Source organism: Tamandua tetradactyla, unplaced genomic scaffold (genome assembly GCF_023851605.1).
Source record: "Tamandua tetradactyla isolate mTamTet1 unplaced genomic scaffold, mTamTet1.pri scaffold_73_ctg1, whole genome shotgun sequence".
Classification (NCBI taxonomy): Eukaryota; Metazoa; Chordata; class Mammalia; order Pilosa; family Myrmecophagidae; genus Tamandua; species Tamandua tetradactyla.
The window spans coordinates 1,136,207-1,156,066 of record NW_027518403.1 but is presented as its reverse complement, the minus strand read 5'-3'; the positions used below and the strand labels follow the sequence as shown (position 1 = coordinate 1,156,066).

At 36.4% G+C, this 19,860-nt stretch overlaps 2 protein-coding genes and 1 pseudogene across 4 annotated transcripts in view; 2 read left to right on the top strand and 1 right to left on the bottom strand.

Annotated features, from left to right (window-relative positions):
- LOC143673279 (GREB1-like protein) overlaps positions 1 to 17,772 on the top strand; it is a 75,013-nt gene extending 57,241 nt beyond the window's left edge. Inside the window, exons 11-12 of one of the 3 annotated variants that reach the window (XR_013170292.1) lie at positions 14,749 to 14,921; positions 16,411 to 17,772. The gene's annotated coding sequence lies outside the window, so the exon portion shown is untranslated. Of the gene's footprint in view, positions 1 to 1,287; positions 2,386 to 14,748; positions 14,922 to 16,410 lie in introns of those variants that run through there. The other 2 variants (XR_013170295.1, XR_013170293.1) reach the window with 2 other exon arrangements.
- The window catches only part of LOC143673280 (GREB1-like protein), a 79,459-nt gene that overhangs the window by 1,641 nt on the left and 57,958 nt on the right, over positions 1 to 19,860 (top strand). Inside the window, exons 2-4 of the mRNA XM_077147601.1 lie at positions 5,498 to 5,824; positions 6,358 to 6,381; positions 6,862 to 6,990. Coding sequence (XP_077003716.1) covers positions 5,498 to 5,824; positions 6,358 to 6,381; positions 6,862 to 6,990 — 480 coding nt within the window. The remainder of the gene's footprint in view (positions 1 to 5,497; positions 5,825 to 6,357; positions 6,382 to 6,861; positions 6,991 to 19,860) is intronic.
- Positions 12,952 to 14,717, bottom strand: LOC143673278 (phosphoglycerate kinase 1 pseudogene; annotated as a pseudogene).

The following is a 19,860-nucleotide window of genomic DNA, read 5'->3' as shown; positions in this document are numbered from 1 at the left end:
TCTCCTTCATTTTTGAAGGACAATTTTGCTGGATATAGGAGTCTTGGTTGGCAGTTTTTCTCTTTTAGTAATTTAAATATATCATCCCACTGTCTTCTAGCTTCCATGGTTTCTGCTGAGAAATCTACACATAGTCTTATTGGGTTTCCCTTGTATGTGACAGATTGTTTTTCTCTTGCTGCTTTCAAGATCCTCTCTTTCTCTTTGACCTCTGACATTCTAAGTAGTAAGTGTCTTGGAGAACGCCTATTTGGGTCTATTCTCTTTGGGGTGCGCTGCACTTCTTGGATCTGTAAATTTAGGTCTTTCATAAGAGTTGGGAAATTTTCAGTGATAATTTCTTCCATTAGTTTTTCTCCTCCTTTTCCCTTCTCTTCTCCTTCTGGGACACCCACAACACGTATATTTGTGCGCTTCATATTGTCATTCAGTTCCCTGATCCCCTGCTCAAGTTTTTCCATTCTTTTCCCTATAGTTTCTGTTTCTTTTTGGAATTCAGATGTTCCATCCTCCAGTTCACTAATTGTAGCTTCTGTCTCTTTAGATCTACCATTGTAGGTATCCATTGTTTTTTCCATTTTTTCTTCTTTGTCCTTCACTCCCACAAGTTCTGTGATTTGTTTTTTCAGATTTTCTATTTCTTCTTTTTGTTCAGCCCATGTCTTCTTCATGTCCTCCCTCAATTTATTGATTTGGTTTTTGAAGAATTTTTCCATTTCTGTTCGTATATTCAGCATTAGTTGTCTCAGCTCCTGTATCTCATTTGAACTATTGGTTTGTTCCTTTGACTGGGCCATATCTTCAATTTTCCGAGCGTCATCCATTATTTTCTGCTGGTGTCTGGGCATTTGATCAGATTTCCCTGGGTGTGGGACCCAGCTGGTTGAAAGCTTTTTCTGTGAAATCTCTGGGCTCTGTTTTTCTTTTCCTGCCCAGTAGGTGGCGCTCGTGGCGCTCGTCTGTCTGCACGGCAGTCGGCCCGGGAAACCGCGCGTGGAGGTGGGGGTCGCTGGCCGCCGTGGCTTGGGAGAGTGCCGGTCCTAATTGCCCAGCTGGCCCGAAACGCCAAGCGTGACGCTATCCCACGTTCCCAGTCAGACCGGGGAGCCACGTGCGTGGAGGGGACCTCAGTCGCCAGCCGACCCGGCCGGGAAAACGCGCGCCCCTCGGGTAGCTCACCGCAGCAGATTCTCCCTGCCCGTTCAGCTGTTCCAGAATGGGGTACGCTGTCTTTTTGGTCTCTGTCGTGACTCCGGGAGCTGTTTCGTATTGTTTCTGTTTCTTTAGTTGCTTTTCTGGAGGAGGAACTAAGACCCGCGCATCTTACTAAGCTGCCATCTTTTCCGGAAGTCGGTAAGCTGTTTTTAATAATTATTTGATGGTAACTACTTTCATTGTTTGTTATAACATACTTTTTCCTTTCCCACTTTCTTAAATTCATCTACTATTTCTTATTTTCTCTTATTTTCTTTCTTTGCCTTCTACCATTTCTTTCCTTCAACCCTATTCACTGTGACTTTCCCTTTTCCTCTCCCATTCCTCCGTTTTTCTCCTATTCCTTTCCTTTCTTCCTCATTTCCATGTCAACCACCTGTCTCTCTCCCTATTTTTCCCACTTCCAAACTCATGCCTCTTACTCCTTCGGAGCCTAGAGAGATGAATTGCTCCACCTACTGGCCATTCTCAACTTGCTCCAAAGGTCTCCTGAATTGTTGATAATAACAGAAATTTACAGAACTGTACACCCTCCCTTAGGAAATCTGGCCAAGTAACCTTTCTAAAAATGCTGCTGCCATCTGGAATGCAGTATAGCCAACTTTCTTATGCAGTGGTTTTATGGTTTTCCACTTAGCCTTTTTATCTTGTTTACCCACTATCCCTACACCATTTTTCCTTTTTCCAGCTATTCCCCTTTGATGTAGTTCCATTATTCTTTCCTTCATTGAGGCAGTAACTGTGGACCTCTCTGGAAGTTTCTCTGAGCTTTAGGATAAGAGGTTACATAGGTCATGAACCGTTCACTTCCTCTATTTGGTATATCAGCCTGAGCCCCACAGTGGGTATATGCAGGTGCCTTGGAAATACTGTAGTGGTTCAGCAGCATTTACATTGTAATGCCCTTTATTTTGCAAACTGCAGGAGGCCATCTAATATACAGCCTAATTATAAACTGGGACTTCAATCTACTAATTTACTTAGAAAAATGTTCAAGATGTAAAATGATGTAAAAATTCTATATACACGCTTTAAATTCCTTTAATGTTAAAAAATATTTGAGTGTTAAAAATAATAAAAACACTGGCCTAGTTTGCATTTGTATGTGGTTGTGCATCATAAATAAAAAACAAATAACCTAAAAAACAAAAAACACTGGCCTAGCCAAAAGCTTCAGAAAATCAGATTCGGTCTTTGGAACATCAATTAGCAACCTTGGCTGCAACTTTTAGTGGCATGAGAGGCTAAAGGCTGCTGTGATTGGTTTCTGCTCTAACATGTGCCTTTGAATCTGTCAAGTCTTCAGAATTCCCCTGAGCCACTTTCGTGATAAACCTAGAATTTGTTAATCACGCTTATTAATAGGTAATAAAATTACAAAAATCACCTGGATGTGCAGCCCATTTGATGTCATCATTTTAATTGTTACATACTGACATTGGACTTTGGACTCTATTCTAAGATCTAAAAGCAGCTCTTAGAGAGATACCTTGAATTAGTAAAACAAGACCACAAAGAGCAATAATATTACAGCAAACCAAGCCATTCTGTATAGCATTTTTCTAACCTTAATAATAATTAAAAAAAATCAAAGTCCAAGTAATTAAATGAACCAAATGGTCAAAACAAAATGTCTTGAATTACTAAAAGGTTTTATCTTTTTTTTGTTTTGCATGGGCAGGCACTGGGAAACAAACCCAGGTTTCTGGCATGGCAGGCAAGAACTCTGCATACTGAGCCACTGTGCCCCAAGGTTTTATCTTTAAAAATAGAAAAATCTCTATTTAATTACACAAGACTCCTCTGTCCTGTAGGGTCAATTCTCTTTAGTTTTCCCTTTAGTCAATCAATTAGATCTCTCAATTTGCAATATAGAAAGCTGTTTCTTTTCTTTTTTTTTTTTTTTAAAAAACAAGCTAGACTGAATATTAGGACTTTTCTGTCTCCCCAAAACTGGTAAGTTCTGCCTCCTCTGAAGTTTTTGAAAAATTTCAATTGCCTCTAGATGTTTTGGGGAAAGCAGCAAGACTATTTTCATGTATACTATAGATTATGAACATTTAAACATTTTGGATTTAAAGTAAATCCAAACTTCCAAAAGAACAGGTCTAATTTTTGGATGGCCCAGTTCCCTGGAGGTAATGGAGCAGAACAACAAGATTCTTCAGGAAGAACATGTTTTTCTACTATAGTCACTTAAAAGAAAAAATCTGTTATTGCACAATCTGAAAATCTTTTGAAGTAGATCATGAAATCAGCAGACCCAGAGATTTTTGGAAGGCTCTGGGTCTGTTTGAACCATGCCTTTTCCTATTAAGATAATGCTATCTAAAAAACCATCAGAATTGATGCCCAGCTAACCCTGAGTTACTGGAGATTAGCTCTTGAAGGAGGAAACATCATTATTACCAAGCTTGTGAATAGTGGAGAAAAGGCTCCTGCCATTTAGCTGTAAAGGCTAAGGAGGAAGAAATGTTGGGAGATGATTGGATATTTGACTCTAAGTCTCTTGCCTCATTTAAACTTTGCTAAATTTCATCCATTGTGCAAATCCTAAGAGTAAATCAGTCAAAACTCTATAAATTGAGTTTGAGTTTGAAGACAACAAAGAATGTTATGAACATGTTTGATAATTTTATTTGCCCAGAATGCCTTTATATTTGGAATTAATTATACTACCTAACAGAACATTTTACACAGTCACAGTTTAGGGTGGGTCTTATGGGCATACCTATTAACCAGCTATCTGAGTCTTTAGGTTCCCTATTAGAAGCAGTAGGTAAAAGCAGTCAGGGTCACATGCTTTTGAACTGTCATGTGTTCTGATAGATGAAAGCTTTAACTGAATGACCATTTTCCCTTCATTTCATTGTCAGAACACATCTATACACTTTAAGCTCACTACTGGTAAGTGTACACGCATGAACACAAACAGCGATTATTTGATAAAGCTAAGTGAAGTTCAGAAGTGCTAATGGTTCACAGGTGCAAAAAGGGCACTTCTCCTAGCCAGTGATTTGGGACAGCATAAGAAAGAAGAACAATGTCAGCATTATAGATTTCTTGCCCTATTTCCTTGTATTCTGAGAAATTCCACTCTCCTACCAGACCTTGGCTCCCAACTAATCCTGAAAAATATTTTCTCTAATTAAAACTGTTGCTTTTTTTAAATTAGTATTTTATTTAATTTTCCTTATTCTAAAAAATAATATCACTGAACTCCTCATTTTCATTCCCAGAGGAGATGTTCAAGGGCTGGGGAGGCCACTTAAATCTCGACTTGAGAAGGAATGGTTTGCTTCCTGCCCATATGAAAGTCTAATCCCTTATCCTTTGGTTCAGTCAGGGCTTTTCACCCTCGGCTATGAGACTATCACTTGGTCTCAGATATCAGGCACTGCAGAGCCTGTATCTGTTTACGGTAGTCAGCATCTCAAATCTCACATTCACATAGCAAGAAAAAAAAACCACAACTGAATAGAGGAAATGAGCATAGTCTCACTGGTTTAAATTTAAACTAAATGTAGGAATCTTAATTCATTTGTGTCATTTGGATCCCAAACACTGATTTGCTTATTTTAATCTGAAGACTGGTTTAGTTTCTAAAGAAATAAGAGAAACAAAGTCCCCTTAATTGCAGTGCCCACAGGTCACCAGTATAGGTTTAGCTATAACCATTATGGGAGAAGAGGACCAAATGCCATACTTAACAAGCCAGAAAGCTGAAGAGTAACTAGATGATGAAAGCATTCTCTATCTGGGGAAAGTGTGAAACTGCCTAAAAAATAAATCAGGAGTGAAAAATCATTCAACCTAATTTTCCTGTATGTACTTTTCTCAAAATTAGATGTATAAGCAATATATAAAATGTTTTTCCAAGTACCTATGAATAAAAGGAGAAATGAATGAAACCTAAAATTGATTATATGCATGTGGGTTGGCTTCTTATTTCATCAGTCATTAATGATTTCAATAATGCCAAATTTAATAGGGATAATGATCAAGACATTTAATGGAATTGATATTCTCTTAGTACATCCACTTTTGAAGATATCCAGGATAGAACAGAAACTTGCTTTTTTTTTTCAAATCAAGGCAGAGAAAGAAGAGAGAAGGTAATGGATAAAGTTTAGTAGGAACTGTTACTTGGGTGCTATAAGAAAAAGTGAGCTTATCTGGCTATTAGAGTATGAAAGACTCAGAAGGTCCATACACTGTACGTGCATGTCTGTCTCTTCTAGCTGTGATTTTTAAATTGTAGCCATGATTCTTTTCAATTTAGGTCCTGATCAGATACCTCTCAGGGAGGAATTTGAACAAATTATGCTGAAAGCTATGCAGGAATTTACTCTGAGAGAGAGAGCCCTGAAAATGAGTGCTCAGTGTATGCCTGTGTCACTAGGACAGCTCCCTTGGCTTGCCAGATTAATTACCAGCATATCTCAAGACTTGGTACATGTGTTTGTGACCCAGAAATCTTTGGCAGAGGGCATTTCAGAGACATTGAGGACTCTCAGTGAAATGAGACACTATCAAAGGCTACCAGATTATGTTGTGTCAATTTGTGCATCAAAAATCAGAGGAAATGAATTCTGTGTGGTTGTATTAGGTGAGTAACTCCCCCCGATCCCAATCTATTCAATTATCCATCCATCTGACAAATATTTATTGGGTGCCTACCATGTTCCAGATAGCAAAGTCTGGTTAATTGCTCCAACTTGGATTCTTCCACCTAATTTTAACTTTTCCTTTCCTCCTCAGATCGGTTTTGCAGCCTTTAGTTTGGCATATGTCCCTCTCAGCTGGTTAGTGGAGCATTATTTTAAAGCTCACCATACTAATAGATACCCTTGTCTCATGTAACTCCTATCCTTGAATGGTTTAGGAAATGTTACCACTCTAGCATGTGATAAAACCAGTGCTACAGGTGGTTTAAGCCCCGTTAATCAGATTTCCCAGCAACTTCCCTCATACAGTCACTTCATTGAGGAGGATATTAATATTGCCTCTAAAGAAAAGTTTTCAGAAAATTGGCACTTGGCAAAATGTGTTTTGTTTTTATTCCTGTGCTGCAAACACAAATATCAACCCCAGAGAGCCATATGGAGTCAGTTTTGCTTTTCTCTTTTCTATATTGAACAGCTCTAGCTCTTCCTGCCAAAATAGGTAAGCTCCTTCACTTTGGCAAAACCCTCCTTTCTTAATAGATCTTTTTTCTTAGAAAGCTTTAAGAGAAAGTATGAGATGTTAAATTTTTTTTTTCATTTTCACTTGTAAAGACAACTTAGCAACATGAGTTTATATTTTTAAGACAGATATCCACAATAACCACACAAACAAAATTATTTTAGGTTTTTCACATTTCTTCCTAGTTCTTATCATATGCATGCATAATTTTTCTCTTATTACCTGACATTATGTTATAAACATTTTCTCTGATTCTGTATATAGCTTTAAAATTGTCATTCCAGATGCCAAGTGGTTGTCTGTCTTTTGAAGTGCCATAATTTTCTTAACCTAGTTCCTATTATTAAATACTTCCATTGTTTCTAATTTTTACTATTGTGAGTAATGTTCTGGCAAACGTTTTTGAATCCAGCTTTCCCATTATTGGCAGGTCATCTCTTCTCCCCTTTTATTCTCCAGGTCAGCATCAGTCTAGAGCTCTGGCAGAGAGTATGTTTACCGCAAGTGAGTTTTTGAAAGAAATTAGTTATGAGCTCCTCATAGGAAAGGTCAGTTTCCTGGCTTTACATTTCAAGAACACATCATTAGGTAAGTAGCTGTAAGATCCACCAAAGATGGCAGCCCCTAGCTGTGTGACTTTCTAAATTTAAATCATAGCCTGTCAAGGAGATGAGTATGGAACTCAAGCTCACCAGCTGATCTCCTTTCATTTGGTGTGCTTTATCCTAAGAATGTTATTGCTAACACCTCAGAGAGCAACAGTGTGCTCTGGAGAACACTTCCTGGCCTGAGACAGCCACCTCAGCCCAGTTACTCATGTGTCATGTGACCTTGGTTGAATTTCTGTTGCCCTAGACCTCAGTTTTCTAATAATGTCAAGTGGAGATACAATAATCCCATCATGCCTGCTTTGAATATTGAGAAGGTCAAGAGAGACATGGAATGGGAAAGTGTATAAATTGTAGTGTGATAACAAGCAAGATAACAATCTTATCCCAACTTTATTTTGTAATGGGTGATGACCTAGACAAGCTGCTAGAAAAAATGCAGCAAAGAAGAGGAGACAGTGTGATCACCCCTTTCAATAGAGATCTCAGTGAGTGTGTGTCACCTCAAGAGGCTGCTGCTATGATTCCCACACAAAATCTGGGTAATATCACCTGGGAGCAGTTCTTAGGAGAGATGTCTAGAAACCAAGTCACTTTAGGGGTTTTAAAGACTCTTCTCCAAATCACAGATCACAACAGGCTTTTCCTCATTATCCACATGGTAAATCTGGCTCAAATAAAAATACCCTACCATAAGGCCTGAATTAAAGATCTTGTTCTAAGCAAATGTCTCATAAAATTAACAACATAACAAAAAACAAAGTGAAAGCCTTTATCTTAGGTGACCTCTCTCTTTTTTTTCCTTGAGAAGTCCTAGTGAACTTTGCTTAGCTCCTTGAAACGTGGCTAAAAAATAAAAGTTCTCTGATGATATGTTTTCCTAATAAGCTGTGAGTTATTGCCATTGCTTATTCTGTAACGTGTCAATACTTCATTTCTTTTGATGGCTGAATAGTATTGCATTGTGTGCATATGTAACATCTCAAAATTTCTTTCATCTATTGATGGGTATTTAAGTTTCTCCCATTTTTTGGCTACTATAATTAGTGCTGCTATGACCATTCCTGTACGTGTCTTTTTATGGACATAGGTTTACAGGTTTTATGTTTAAATAGTTGGGAATGGGATTGCTGGGTCATATGATAGTTCTATATGTAACAATTTGAGAAACGTGTTGAGAGAAATTGTTTTTCCCAGTGAGTGCACCAGTTTATATCTCCAATAGCAATGTATGAAGGTCTCTTGCTTGCTTATAACCATCTTATTGGATGTGAATTAGCATTTCCTTGTTTTTATTTGAATTTTGTTAAAGAATGATGATATTGAGCATAGTTTCTTAGGCTTATTGGCAATGTTTAGATCACTTTAGATAAATATCTTTTACAGATCTCTGCTTAGTTTTTATCAGGTTGTTTGTTCAATTGTAGAAGTTCTTTATATATTTTACAGACAATTGCATTATATATAGTATGCAAATATTTTCTTTCAGCCAGTAACGTATCTCTTAATTTTCTTGATGGTGTTTTTTCAAGAACAAAAGGTTTTAATTTTGGTGAAACTCAATTTAGCAATTTTTGATTTACTGATTATGTTTTGGTCTTATATATTACGTAGCCTGAGATCACAATATAATAGTCCTAACTTTTACATTAAGGTGCATAATCCAACTGAAATTCATTTTCTATATGATATGATATAGAGGTCCAGTTTTCTCCTTTAGCATAAGACATCCAGTTTTTCCAGCACCATGTGGAGAAAAAACTATTCTTTCCCTATGTATTTCTTGGTGTCTTTGTCACAATCAGTTCATCACAAATGAAAACTTTTATTTCTGGACACTCATGACTATTCCATGTCTATTCTTGTCTTTTCATGACATGGATCTTTTTTATGTCAGTGCTGCTGTGTCCTTGTTACTGTAATTTCATATTCAGTTAGATTCGGGCAGTGTGAGTCTGCCAGTTTGTTTTATCTTTATCATTGTTTTGGTTACAGGTTTTATTTCTATTCCTATATGAATTTTAGGGTTAGCTTGTCAATTTCTATAAGAAAAGACCATTAGAATTTTGAGAACAGTTCCATCAGATCTCCAGATGAATTCGTGGAGTATTCTGTTCTTAACAGTATTAGCTATTGTGATCCTTGAATACTGTTTGCCTTTCCATTCATTTATATCCTTGATACTATTCAGCCATGTTTTATAGTTGCCAGTGTACAACTTTGTACTTTCTTTTTTATAATTGTATAGCATAACATCTGTACAAAGCAAAGAAATAAAAAAGTAATAATTTTCAAAGTGCCCTTCAGCAAGTAGTTACAGGAGAGAGCCCAGAGTTTGTCATGGAGTACCATACAATCCTCTCAGATTTTTCCTTCTAGCTTCTACAAAATATAGGAGGCTAGATGGTTTAAATATTCTTTTATCATCACAGTCATCTGTTTTTCTTTCTTTTTTGGTGAAAAATAATATATATACAAAAAAAGAAACAATAAATTTCAAAGCACAGCACCACAATTAGTTGTAGAACTTATTTCAGAGTTTGACATAGGTTAAAATTCCAAAGTTCTAGGTTTTTATGTCTGGCTACTCTAAGATACTGAAGATTAAAAGAGGTGTCAGTTTAATGATTCAGGATTCATATTCATTTGTTAAATCCTATCTTCTCTGTATAACTTCATCATCAACTTTGATCCTTTGATCCCTCTATTTAGGGATGTTTGGGCTTTAACCATTCTAAATGTTTCATGTTGCAATGTTGTGTCTCTAATATTCAGTAGAAATATGGAGCTATATGATGTTCTGGAGAGGCTGGGCCCTCTAGGCTTGAGGACTTATCTGGTCCAGGGTCCCACCTGGAGGTTGTAAGTTTCTAGAAAGTTACTTTAGTGCATGGAACCCTTGTGGATTCTTATATATTGTCCTAGGTGTTTTTCAGATTGGCTGGAATGGTCCTGGTTGGGGATGGCAAGTTAAGACAGATAGCAAGGTCTACCTGAAGCTTGTTTAAGAGCAACCTCCAATTGCTCATATAGTAGCCTCTGGACTCTATTTGAACTCTCTCTGCCACTGATACTTCATTAGTTACACCTGATCCTGGCACAGTGGGTGCAACAATTCCATTCTGATCAAAAGGGGAAATAGAAATGTATCATGTACTTCTTTCATTAATTTAGTTATAATTTATTTCCTTTGAGGATACTGTGAATGGAAATGTTTTATTGATTTTATTTTGAAATTGTTCTTTGCTAGCATATAAACAAAAAATTGATTTTTGTATATTGATGTTGTATCTTGTGATCTTTCTAAACCCATTTATTAGTTCAGATGTATTTTTAGTGAATTACTTCATTATATATGATTATGTCATTTGTAATAAAAGATAGTTTAACCATTCCTTTCCTGGTATGGAGGCCTTTGATTACTTTTTCTCTTATGATTTCTCTGCCTAAAAGCTCAAGAACAATGTTGATTTTAAGTGGTAACAGTAACCATCCTTTTCTATTTCCAATATTAAAGGAAAAACATTCAGTGTTTGACCATTAATTATGATGTTTATTGCAGTTTTTCCATATGTGATGTTTATCAGGTTTTGAAAGTTTGATTCTATTCCTAGTTTGTTGAGTTCTGCTTTCATTCTAAGTCCTGCATTGGAATTTGATTTTGTTGGGTACTTTTCCTGTGTCTCATTAGATGATTGATTTTTGTCCTTTATATTATTAACATGGCATATTACACTAATGGATTTTTGGTTGTAATCTTGCCCCTGTATTCCTGGGATCAATTCTCCTTGCTCATGGTATAAAATCCTCTTCACATGGTGCCATATTTGGTTCAGTGATATTTATTTGAAGATGTATTTCTATATTCCTAAAGATATTTGACCGTTGTTTTCTTTTCTTGTGATATGTTTGTCTGGTTTAGGGATCATAAAAGAATTTGAGAGTTTTCATTCCTCTTCTATTTCTTGTAATTGATAAGAATTTGCATTTTTCTTCATTAAATATTTGCTGAAATTTACAAATTAAGCCATCTGTTACAGGTTTTTCATTATGGCTAAAATTTAAAATAAATTAATAATACATTTAATCTCCTTTTCTATATCTAGTCATACATTTTGTTTCTTCATATATATAGGTCTTTTTTTATATTCCTTTTTTTTTTCCATGAGTCTATTTTAAGAATTTGTGACTATGTAGGAAGTTTTTCCTAATTATAGTGTTTGATGTTGTTAATTTTCAGGGGAGTGAAGTGTAAGACAAAGGAAGAATACAGAAACATGAGGCTTTGGAGAAATCCATGAATGTGACTAAATCGCACAGTCTTCTCTTATCTCAGCTGTATTTACAATCCAGAGTTATTGTGCATAACACATGAGATGCTAAATCTGCATTTTATCAGACAACTAATGTATCTTACTTCCTATTTTTGATCAATATTTACATAGGACTGAAAAATAAATTTTTAATAAGAAGAAATACAAAATAAAATAACATGCAGAATTGTATTGAGATGAAAATTTGATGAATCCCTTAAAAATTTGATGAAGTATTTAAAACTTACATAATACATACAATCTACTACTTACTATTGCAAGCCATTTAGAAATATAGCCTTAATACAAAATATTTCAAAATGTCTAATGCAAAGAGTCATGGAGAAGACAGAGAATTTGACACATTTACAATTATTTTTGGTGACATTGAAAATAGTGCATATATCAACTGTTGTGATATTCAACATATAAATGAGAATGAAGAATGTTAAATATCATTAGGATGTTTTATTAGTTGGGCAGATAGACAAATTGACCGTATTTTTAACCAGTAAAGAGAGAGAATACATGTTTTCAATGAATAACAAAGAAAATTCTTTAAAAAGTTTTTAGGCTTCAAGAAATGTCAGTGACATCATGAAACCTGATATCCTACAAATCATATTTTCTAGGCACTGAGATCTGACAGTAAAATCTAACAGTTAGAGTGAAACCTACTGGTAATGTGTGATCACTTAGAAGTTTTCTTTATGATCCTATTAAATAACTTCTGGGTTAAATGAACAACCCAAGCTGAGATTACTTTTAAGAAGCCAGGGAGTTTTGCTGAAAGGAGCATGATGATTAGAATCAAAGACTTATAGGTAGCCAAGACTATGAATGCTAGCTTAATTTTGCAGAAATACATTAAGTCTGGCCATTTTCATGAAAGCAAAAAAGTATCAGTTTAGAAAGTTGTGCATAAAAAATCCAAAAGGAACAAAAATTGAAAAAAACTAAGTTATTGAAACTGGCTACATCATAGGACAATTATAAAAACCTTATGCTAAATGAAAAAAAAATTTGTGAAATGCAGCATGTTGTATAATTCTATTGATATGATTTATTAAAAAGAAAACCCACAAAGATAGAAAGCAGATGTCATTGCCTGGGAAGAGGGATGGTAGCAGGGATTTACTTGAAAATGAACATGAGGGAACTTATGGGAATTTTAGAAGTTTTCTAAATCTGGGTTGTTGCAATGAATGCACAACTGTATAAATTAACTAAAACAATAGCCTGAAATTGGTGAATTTTGCGTTATGTGAATTGTACCTCAAGAAAGCTTTTAAAATGCCAGCAGTCTTAAAACTAGAGATGTTTGTGTATTGGTTCTTGTGCTTGTTTGAAACTGTTATGTGTCCCAGAAAAGCCATGTCCTTTTTCTTTTTTTTTAAATGGATACTTTTATTGTCTACTTACAGATCATCAACTTTGTCCCCCTTTTTGCTTACAACTGGAATTTTATCTTGTTTCCATGCAGGGCACTGAAACGGTGACAAAGCTAATCAGAATAAACTACTTCAAAAAGAGAAATAAGCTAACATAATTCACTTTCTTTTAGCAGGCAGTATATAAATATATACACTCCAGAAAGCTACAATGGTTTAGTCACTAAGAAATTCAAATGGGATTGTGAAGAAGATAGGCAAATCCAGGGTGCAGTAAAGATGAGCTGAGATGCTGTGCAGCTGTTTAAGGATTCCTGATGTTGCATCTCTTGGCCACAAGCTGAACCTTGATGTGAGGGGGAGATATTAGCTAATGCCAAGTGGCAAAGCAGAGAACACTAAGTTGACTTTAGGGAAACATACAGGAAGCAAAAGTCAGGAAAGCACTAAATACTGCTGAGAGCATCCACCCCAGGAAGGACTTTACCTTCCAGGAGCTCTAGACTGGCACCACCCCCAGTGCTGACATGGCTGACTTTATCCTCTGTTCCATTTGGCACAGCAAGTGGCAGTGCCTCCACCACCTATGATGGTGATGCATCCCCTAGATGTGGCTTTCACCACCTCATCCATGAGGGCTTTGGTTCCTTGGGCAAAAGCTTCCCATTCAAATACCCCCACAGGTCCATGCCACACAATCTCCTTAGCCCTTGTGACAGCCTCAGCATACTTCTTGCTGCTCTCAGGACCACAGTCCAAGCCCATCCAGCCAGCAGGTATGCCAGAGGCCACAGTTGCTTGGCCAGTCTTGGCATTCTCATCAAACTTGTCAGCAGTGACAAAGTCAACAGGCAAGGTAATCTTCACACCATTCTTCTCAGCTTTAGGCATTAGATCTTTGACAATCTTGGCTCCCTCTTCCTCAAACAGAAGTGCCAGTCTCCATGTTGTTGAGCACCTTGAGGAAGGTAAAAGCCATTCCACCACCAATAATCATCTCATTGACTTTGTCCAGCATATTATTGATCAGCTGAATCTTGTCTGCAACTTTAGCTCCACCCAGGATGGCCAAGAAGTATTGCTCTGGACTCTGTAAGGCCTTGCCAAAGTAATTCAGCTCCTCCTTCTTCAAGAAACCACCAGCCTTCTGTGCCAGATTCACTCCCACCATGGAGCTGTGGGCTCAGTGAGCAGTGCCAAAAGCATCGTTGACATAGACATCCCCTAGCTTGGAAAGTGAAACCCAGAAAGCTTGTATTTTGGCTGGTTTGGCTTAAACCTTGTTGCCAGAAGCATCTTTTCCCTTCCCTTCTTCCTCCAGATGAAAGGAGAGGTTCTCCAGTAGGATCACAGAACCAGCAGCTGGGTCTGCACAAACTTCTCCACTTCTGGGCCCACACAGTTCTTCAAGAACAGAACATCCTTGCCCAGCAGAGATCAGAGTTCTTCAGCAACTGACTCCAAGGAGTACTTATCAGGCATGGGGACACCATCAGGCTGGCCCAGGTGGCTCATAAGAACAACTGACTTGGCTCCATTGTCCAAGCAGTACTGGATGCTTGGGACAGCAGCTTTGATCCTTTGGTTGTTTGTTATCTGTTTGTTCTTCATAGGAACGTTGAAGTCCACTCTCATGATGACCCACTTCCCCTTCACATCCAGTTTGTCCAGGGTGAGCTTGTTGGAAAGAGACATCCTGATAATACAGCAGGGTCGAGAGGCTTGGAACTCAGTCGATGATAGCTGCCGATGTACACCCACCACACGTGCTGCCATGCCCTTTTTCTTGATCCAGTCTTCTAGGGGCAGACATGTTTTTTGTAATGCCAATTCAATGTTGTGGGGTGGAATCCACATTTGGATTTTGTCCATGGAGATGTGACACACCCAGTTGTGGGTGAGATCTTTTGATTGGATTGTTTCTATGGACATGTGATGCACACTACTGTGGATGTGGCTTTTAGATTAGGTAGGGATGTGATACCACCCATTTAAGGTGTGTCTTGATTAATCAGTTTACTGACTCTTTAAAAGGGGAAGCATTTTAGAGAAACCTCAGAAACTACAGAGCCAACATAAGACCCAGATGCTTGGAGATGCAGAAAGTAAATGACCCCAGGAAAGCTGTCTGAAGCCAGAAGCCAAAGACCCCATCAGATGCCAGCTGACAGACGTTTTCTGGACCCATTGGCCTTTCTCAAATTAAGGTACATTTTTCTGGATGCCTTAGTTTGGCCTTTATAAATGGCCTTAGGACTGTAAACTTGTAACATAATAAATTCCCTTTTCAAAAACCATTCCATTTCTGGTATACTGCATCTGGCAGCTTTAGCAAACCAAATAGTACTCTATGCAAAAATTATACCTGCATTTTTAAAAGGGGTAGCAAGAAAGTAGTGTTTTCTCTTTTAGCCTAGAGAAGTTGGTTGAGGATATGATGTGTAGGTCTTGTACAGCTGTTTTGTGACCTTAAAGAGATGAACCTAAGGACAAAGTGATGTGCTGAGGAGGGTAGAGCAGGAAGATGAAGTTCTTCATTGAGGTATCCACTTCAGCAACCCCAGTGCTATCCTTTCCATGGAATATTTGGGATGTAGTATAACAAAAACCCAGTTATTGACTAAACCTCATGTATCCAAATGTGAAACTCTGTTTTTACAGTATGTTCCTATCTCATCCCATTAAATGTTTTGGAATATTTTACCACATGAACATACTAGTTTACTCAGCCATTCCTCTATGGATGAGCTTCCTGCTATTTGCAACAAATAATGTTGCAGTGAACTTTCCTGTATTTGACCTTTTTTATTGGATAAGCATTTGTATTTTATGTTTTTTTTTCTGTGTTACTTCTATATGCTCTTTGCCATTTTTCTGTCTTTAACTTTTTCTTTCTGTTTTTTGGTAGATAAATTTTTTTCACTTGCCAGGATATGAATCCTTGTCTATTATATGCCTTTCCACTAATATGCTTTTACATTTGTCTCCTGTTTTTGATGCATTTTCTTTTAATGAATTTCAAAACATTGATGACATTATAGTTTGTTTGTTTTTTTCTCCTTGTCCTGAGAGGCAGTGCAACAGAAGAGGTAAAAACATGGAGTTTAGCACAAGATCATTGTGGTCACATCCAGCTCCTTGGTATACAAGGTCTCTGATTTTGGACAATCTGACTTAATCTCTTTTTCCTCGTTTATATAATGAGGATTGTGCTAGTACCTACCTTCATATGGTAAATATTACCATCACCATTAAAAGTATTCATGTTTTGCTTATCCGAAGATCATAATCATATGTCCCTATTGTGTTTTTATTACTTTGTGTCTATTTAGGTTTTTGTATTTCCTGAAATGAATTTTTGAGTGGCATGAATTGTTCATTTCCTTTGTATTTCTCCCCATTTATAACCAGTTATTCACCAGTCTTGCACAGAATGCTTTCTCCTTTCTCTGTTGGAGTGCAATGTTGATAACTGGATAAATTTTTTAAAAAAAGCTCATTGTAATCATTTAGCTGGAAAATGCTTAGAATTGTCTTCTGTAACTAAAACTGTTTGGTATAATCACTTCACTCAAGCAGCCTTGAATTATTTTAAGCATAAAAAGCCCTTGCTGAAATAGGATGCGGGTGGTCTAATCTCAACAAAAAGAAAGCTTACTCTCTGTTTCCGGAAACCCTCCCTTGCTCTGCTTGCAGAAATGAATCATATGAGCTAACAGCAGCACCTTATTCCTCTTGGAGGACAAGATCAGAGACCTGAATGGTCAAGAAAGATCAAAGGGCCCACCAGGTAAGAGGACATGCTGACCAAACAAAACAGGGCAAGTGGCCGTTACTTGATTTTATGACTCCTGTGACTTTTATTTAGTTCTTAATTTTTTTTTCTGCTTTCTTCTGTATCTTTGCCATTTCTTTGTTTGTTAGGAGTTATAAACCCCAACCCCCCCTTCCCATTGTGTACTGGTCTTGGGAAGTTTTTCCTCTAGTTCCTTTGCAATGCATCTTCAGTGAACTGACCTCTCGCCAAGATACTGAGGCTTGTTTCTCGCTTTGATGTGGGGTCTGCTGGGCCTGACTGTTGAAGACCTTGTTTTCTGATGGCAACAATGTTTCCTTGTAACTTGTTAGCATGACCATGTTAGATAGTTTTTTGAAATATTTCATTATTAATCTACTGCACCAACATCAAAATCTTTGAATTATTGTGGCTCATTCCTTTTCATTTTTAAAATTTGGCCTAGATATTCTCTACAGTATTTCTGTTTATTAATTTTATCATTAATTTATCAAAGTCTATGAAACTTTTCTTAGAGTTTTTTACTTTGATAACTCTTACTCTATTTGAGATGTTGTAAGTTTAAAAAATGCAGAAATTACAGAGTGCCTCTTAATATCCCACACATACAATTTTCCCTATTATTAACACTTTGCATTAGTGTGGTACATTTGTGAAAATTGATGAAGCAGTGTTACTATAATTATTATATTAACTGAAGTCCCTACTTTACATTAGAGTTCACTGTTTCAGTTTTACAAACCTATGGTTGATTTACAATTTTTATTGTATTAAACATATATGGCATCTAAAATTTCCCCTTTTAGCCACATTCACATACATAATCCATGGCATTAATTACTTTCACAAATGCTGTGCTACCATCACCATTGACCATTACCAAAAAATTTCCTTCACCCCAAACAGAAACAGTACCAATTAAGCGCTAATTCCCTATACCCTGTACCCACCTAGGCTCCTAGTAACATGAATTCTAATTTCTGCATCTATGAATTTGCTCATTCTAATTGTTTCCTTTCAATGAGATAATACAACATTTGTTTTTTTGTGCCTGGCTTATTTCACTCAACATGATTTCTTCTAGGTTTATCTATGTTTTTGTATGTATCAGAATTTCATTACTTTTAAGAATGAATAGTATTCCACTGTGTGTGTGTGTGTGTGTGTGTGTATATATATATATATATCGCTTTTTGTTTATCTATTCATCTGTGATTGGCTTGGGTTGTTGCCATCTTTTGGCAACTGTGAATAATGCTGCTATGAACATCACTGTAAATATCTGTTCAAATCTTGCATTCAGGTATTTTGGGTTTATACTTAGAAGTATGAATATTGGTTCATGTGGTAATTCTACACTTAACCTTCTGAGGACGTGTGAAACTGTTTTCCACACTGGCTACACCACCTTACAATACTACCAACAATGGAATGAGTTCCTGTTTCTCCTCATCCTCTTAACACTTATTATTTTCCTTTTTTTAAATTAGTAGTCATTCTGATGGTGTGAAAAGTCTTCTAATTGTGGCTTTGGTTTACATTTCCCTAATGATTAATGATATCAGGTGTCTTTTCAGGTAATTTTTTTGGCTATTTGTGTATATTCTTTGGGGAAATGTCTATTCCAGCTCTCTTGCCCAATTTTTAAATAGGATTGTTGACTTTCAGTTGTTGAACCTAGGAGTACATCATATATTCTGAATATAAAGTGCTTAGTGGGTATGTGTTTTCCATATCCCTCTTCTGTTGGTTGTCTTCTTTTGTGGAGAAATCCTTTTAAAACACATAAACACTAATTTTGTTGAGGTCCCATATATCTGTTTTTCTCTTTTATTGCTCTTGCTTTGGGTGTAAAGTCTAAGAAGCCATTGCTTAACAGAAAGTCCTAAAGATGCTTCCCCACATTTTCTTCTAGGAGTTTTTATTTCTGGCTCTTATATTTATGTCTTTGATCCATTTTTGCATTGATTTTTGCGTATGATGTGAGGTAGGGATCTACCTACATTTTTTTTGCATGTGAAGATCCAGCTTTCTCATTTGTTGAAGAAAGCCTTGTTTCCCAAGTGAATGGGGCCAGATCCCTTGTCAAAAATCAGTGGCCATAGATGGAAGAGGAGTTGATTTCTGAGCTCTTAATTTGATCCCTTTGCTCTATATTTGATATTTCTGGTGTTTTTATGTTTTAATTTTTAATGCAGTTTTATTGAGATATATCCACATAGCAAACCAACCATCAAAGTATAAAATTACTGGCTCACAGTATCATTGTAGAGTTGTGCATACAACTCATGATCAACTTTAGAATATTTTCAGTACTACAGAAAAGAATAAAAAAAGAAACCCAAATCCTCCCATACCTCTTATTATCCCATTATTGACTGATAGTATAGATGTAGTACATTTGTTATAGTTGATGAAAGAGCATTAAAATATTACTGTTAACTTTAGTTGATAAGCACCATGGAATTCTGATTTCTTTGGTTTTGCAGTACACTTTAAGACAGGAAGTGTGCATCCTCCAACCTCATTCTACCTTGTCAAGATGGCTTATGTTATTTGTGGCCCCTCACCCTTTCATATAAATTTGATAATTGACTTTTGTATTTCTTTAAGATAGACTTGCAATTTTTAAGTGTTTAGGTCTCTGCCTCTTTTGAGGTTTTTATATCATATATCATCGTGTTCCTCATGTCATTAGTACTTTCTCTGTATTTTCTTTTATATGCTTGGGCATATTGAAGGTAATTTTCAAAAAATCTATTGTCACTCATGATGAAACTCTCACCTTCTTTGTTGATCATTTCTGCATTTTTATCTTTGTCCTTTGAAGGGAAATATATTCCCATTTCCTTGTTTCTCTTATAATCTTTTGTTATAAACTTTATACTTTAATATTGTAGAGTATTAACTCTAGGATTTAGTCACTAAAACATTTATTCCTTAAGTTTCTATTCTGTTACTGATACTGTGAAGATTTCCTTGAGGGCTGGTAGTTAACAAAAATGTACATACCAAGGCGAAACATGTTGTAAATCTTTGTAAGTTAACCTGTGTTGGTTAGGGTGTCATGTAATTCTCCTACCTTTTTAAAAATTAATTATTTTTTTATTTTTACAACTTTTTAATTACATTATATATATGCAAAAGAAAGAAATAAAAAGGCAATAGTTTTCAAAGCAGTCTTCAACAAGAAGTTACAGGACAGATCCCAGAGTTTGTAATGGGCTACCATACAGTCCTCTCAGATTTTTCCTTCTAGTTGCTCCAGAATATATCTCCCAGCATTTTAAAATTTAATCTTCTTAAATTTAATTTTCATATCTTTGCTTTCAGCTATCATCACACACTGT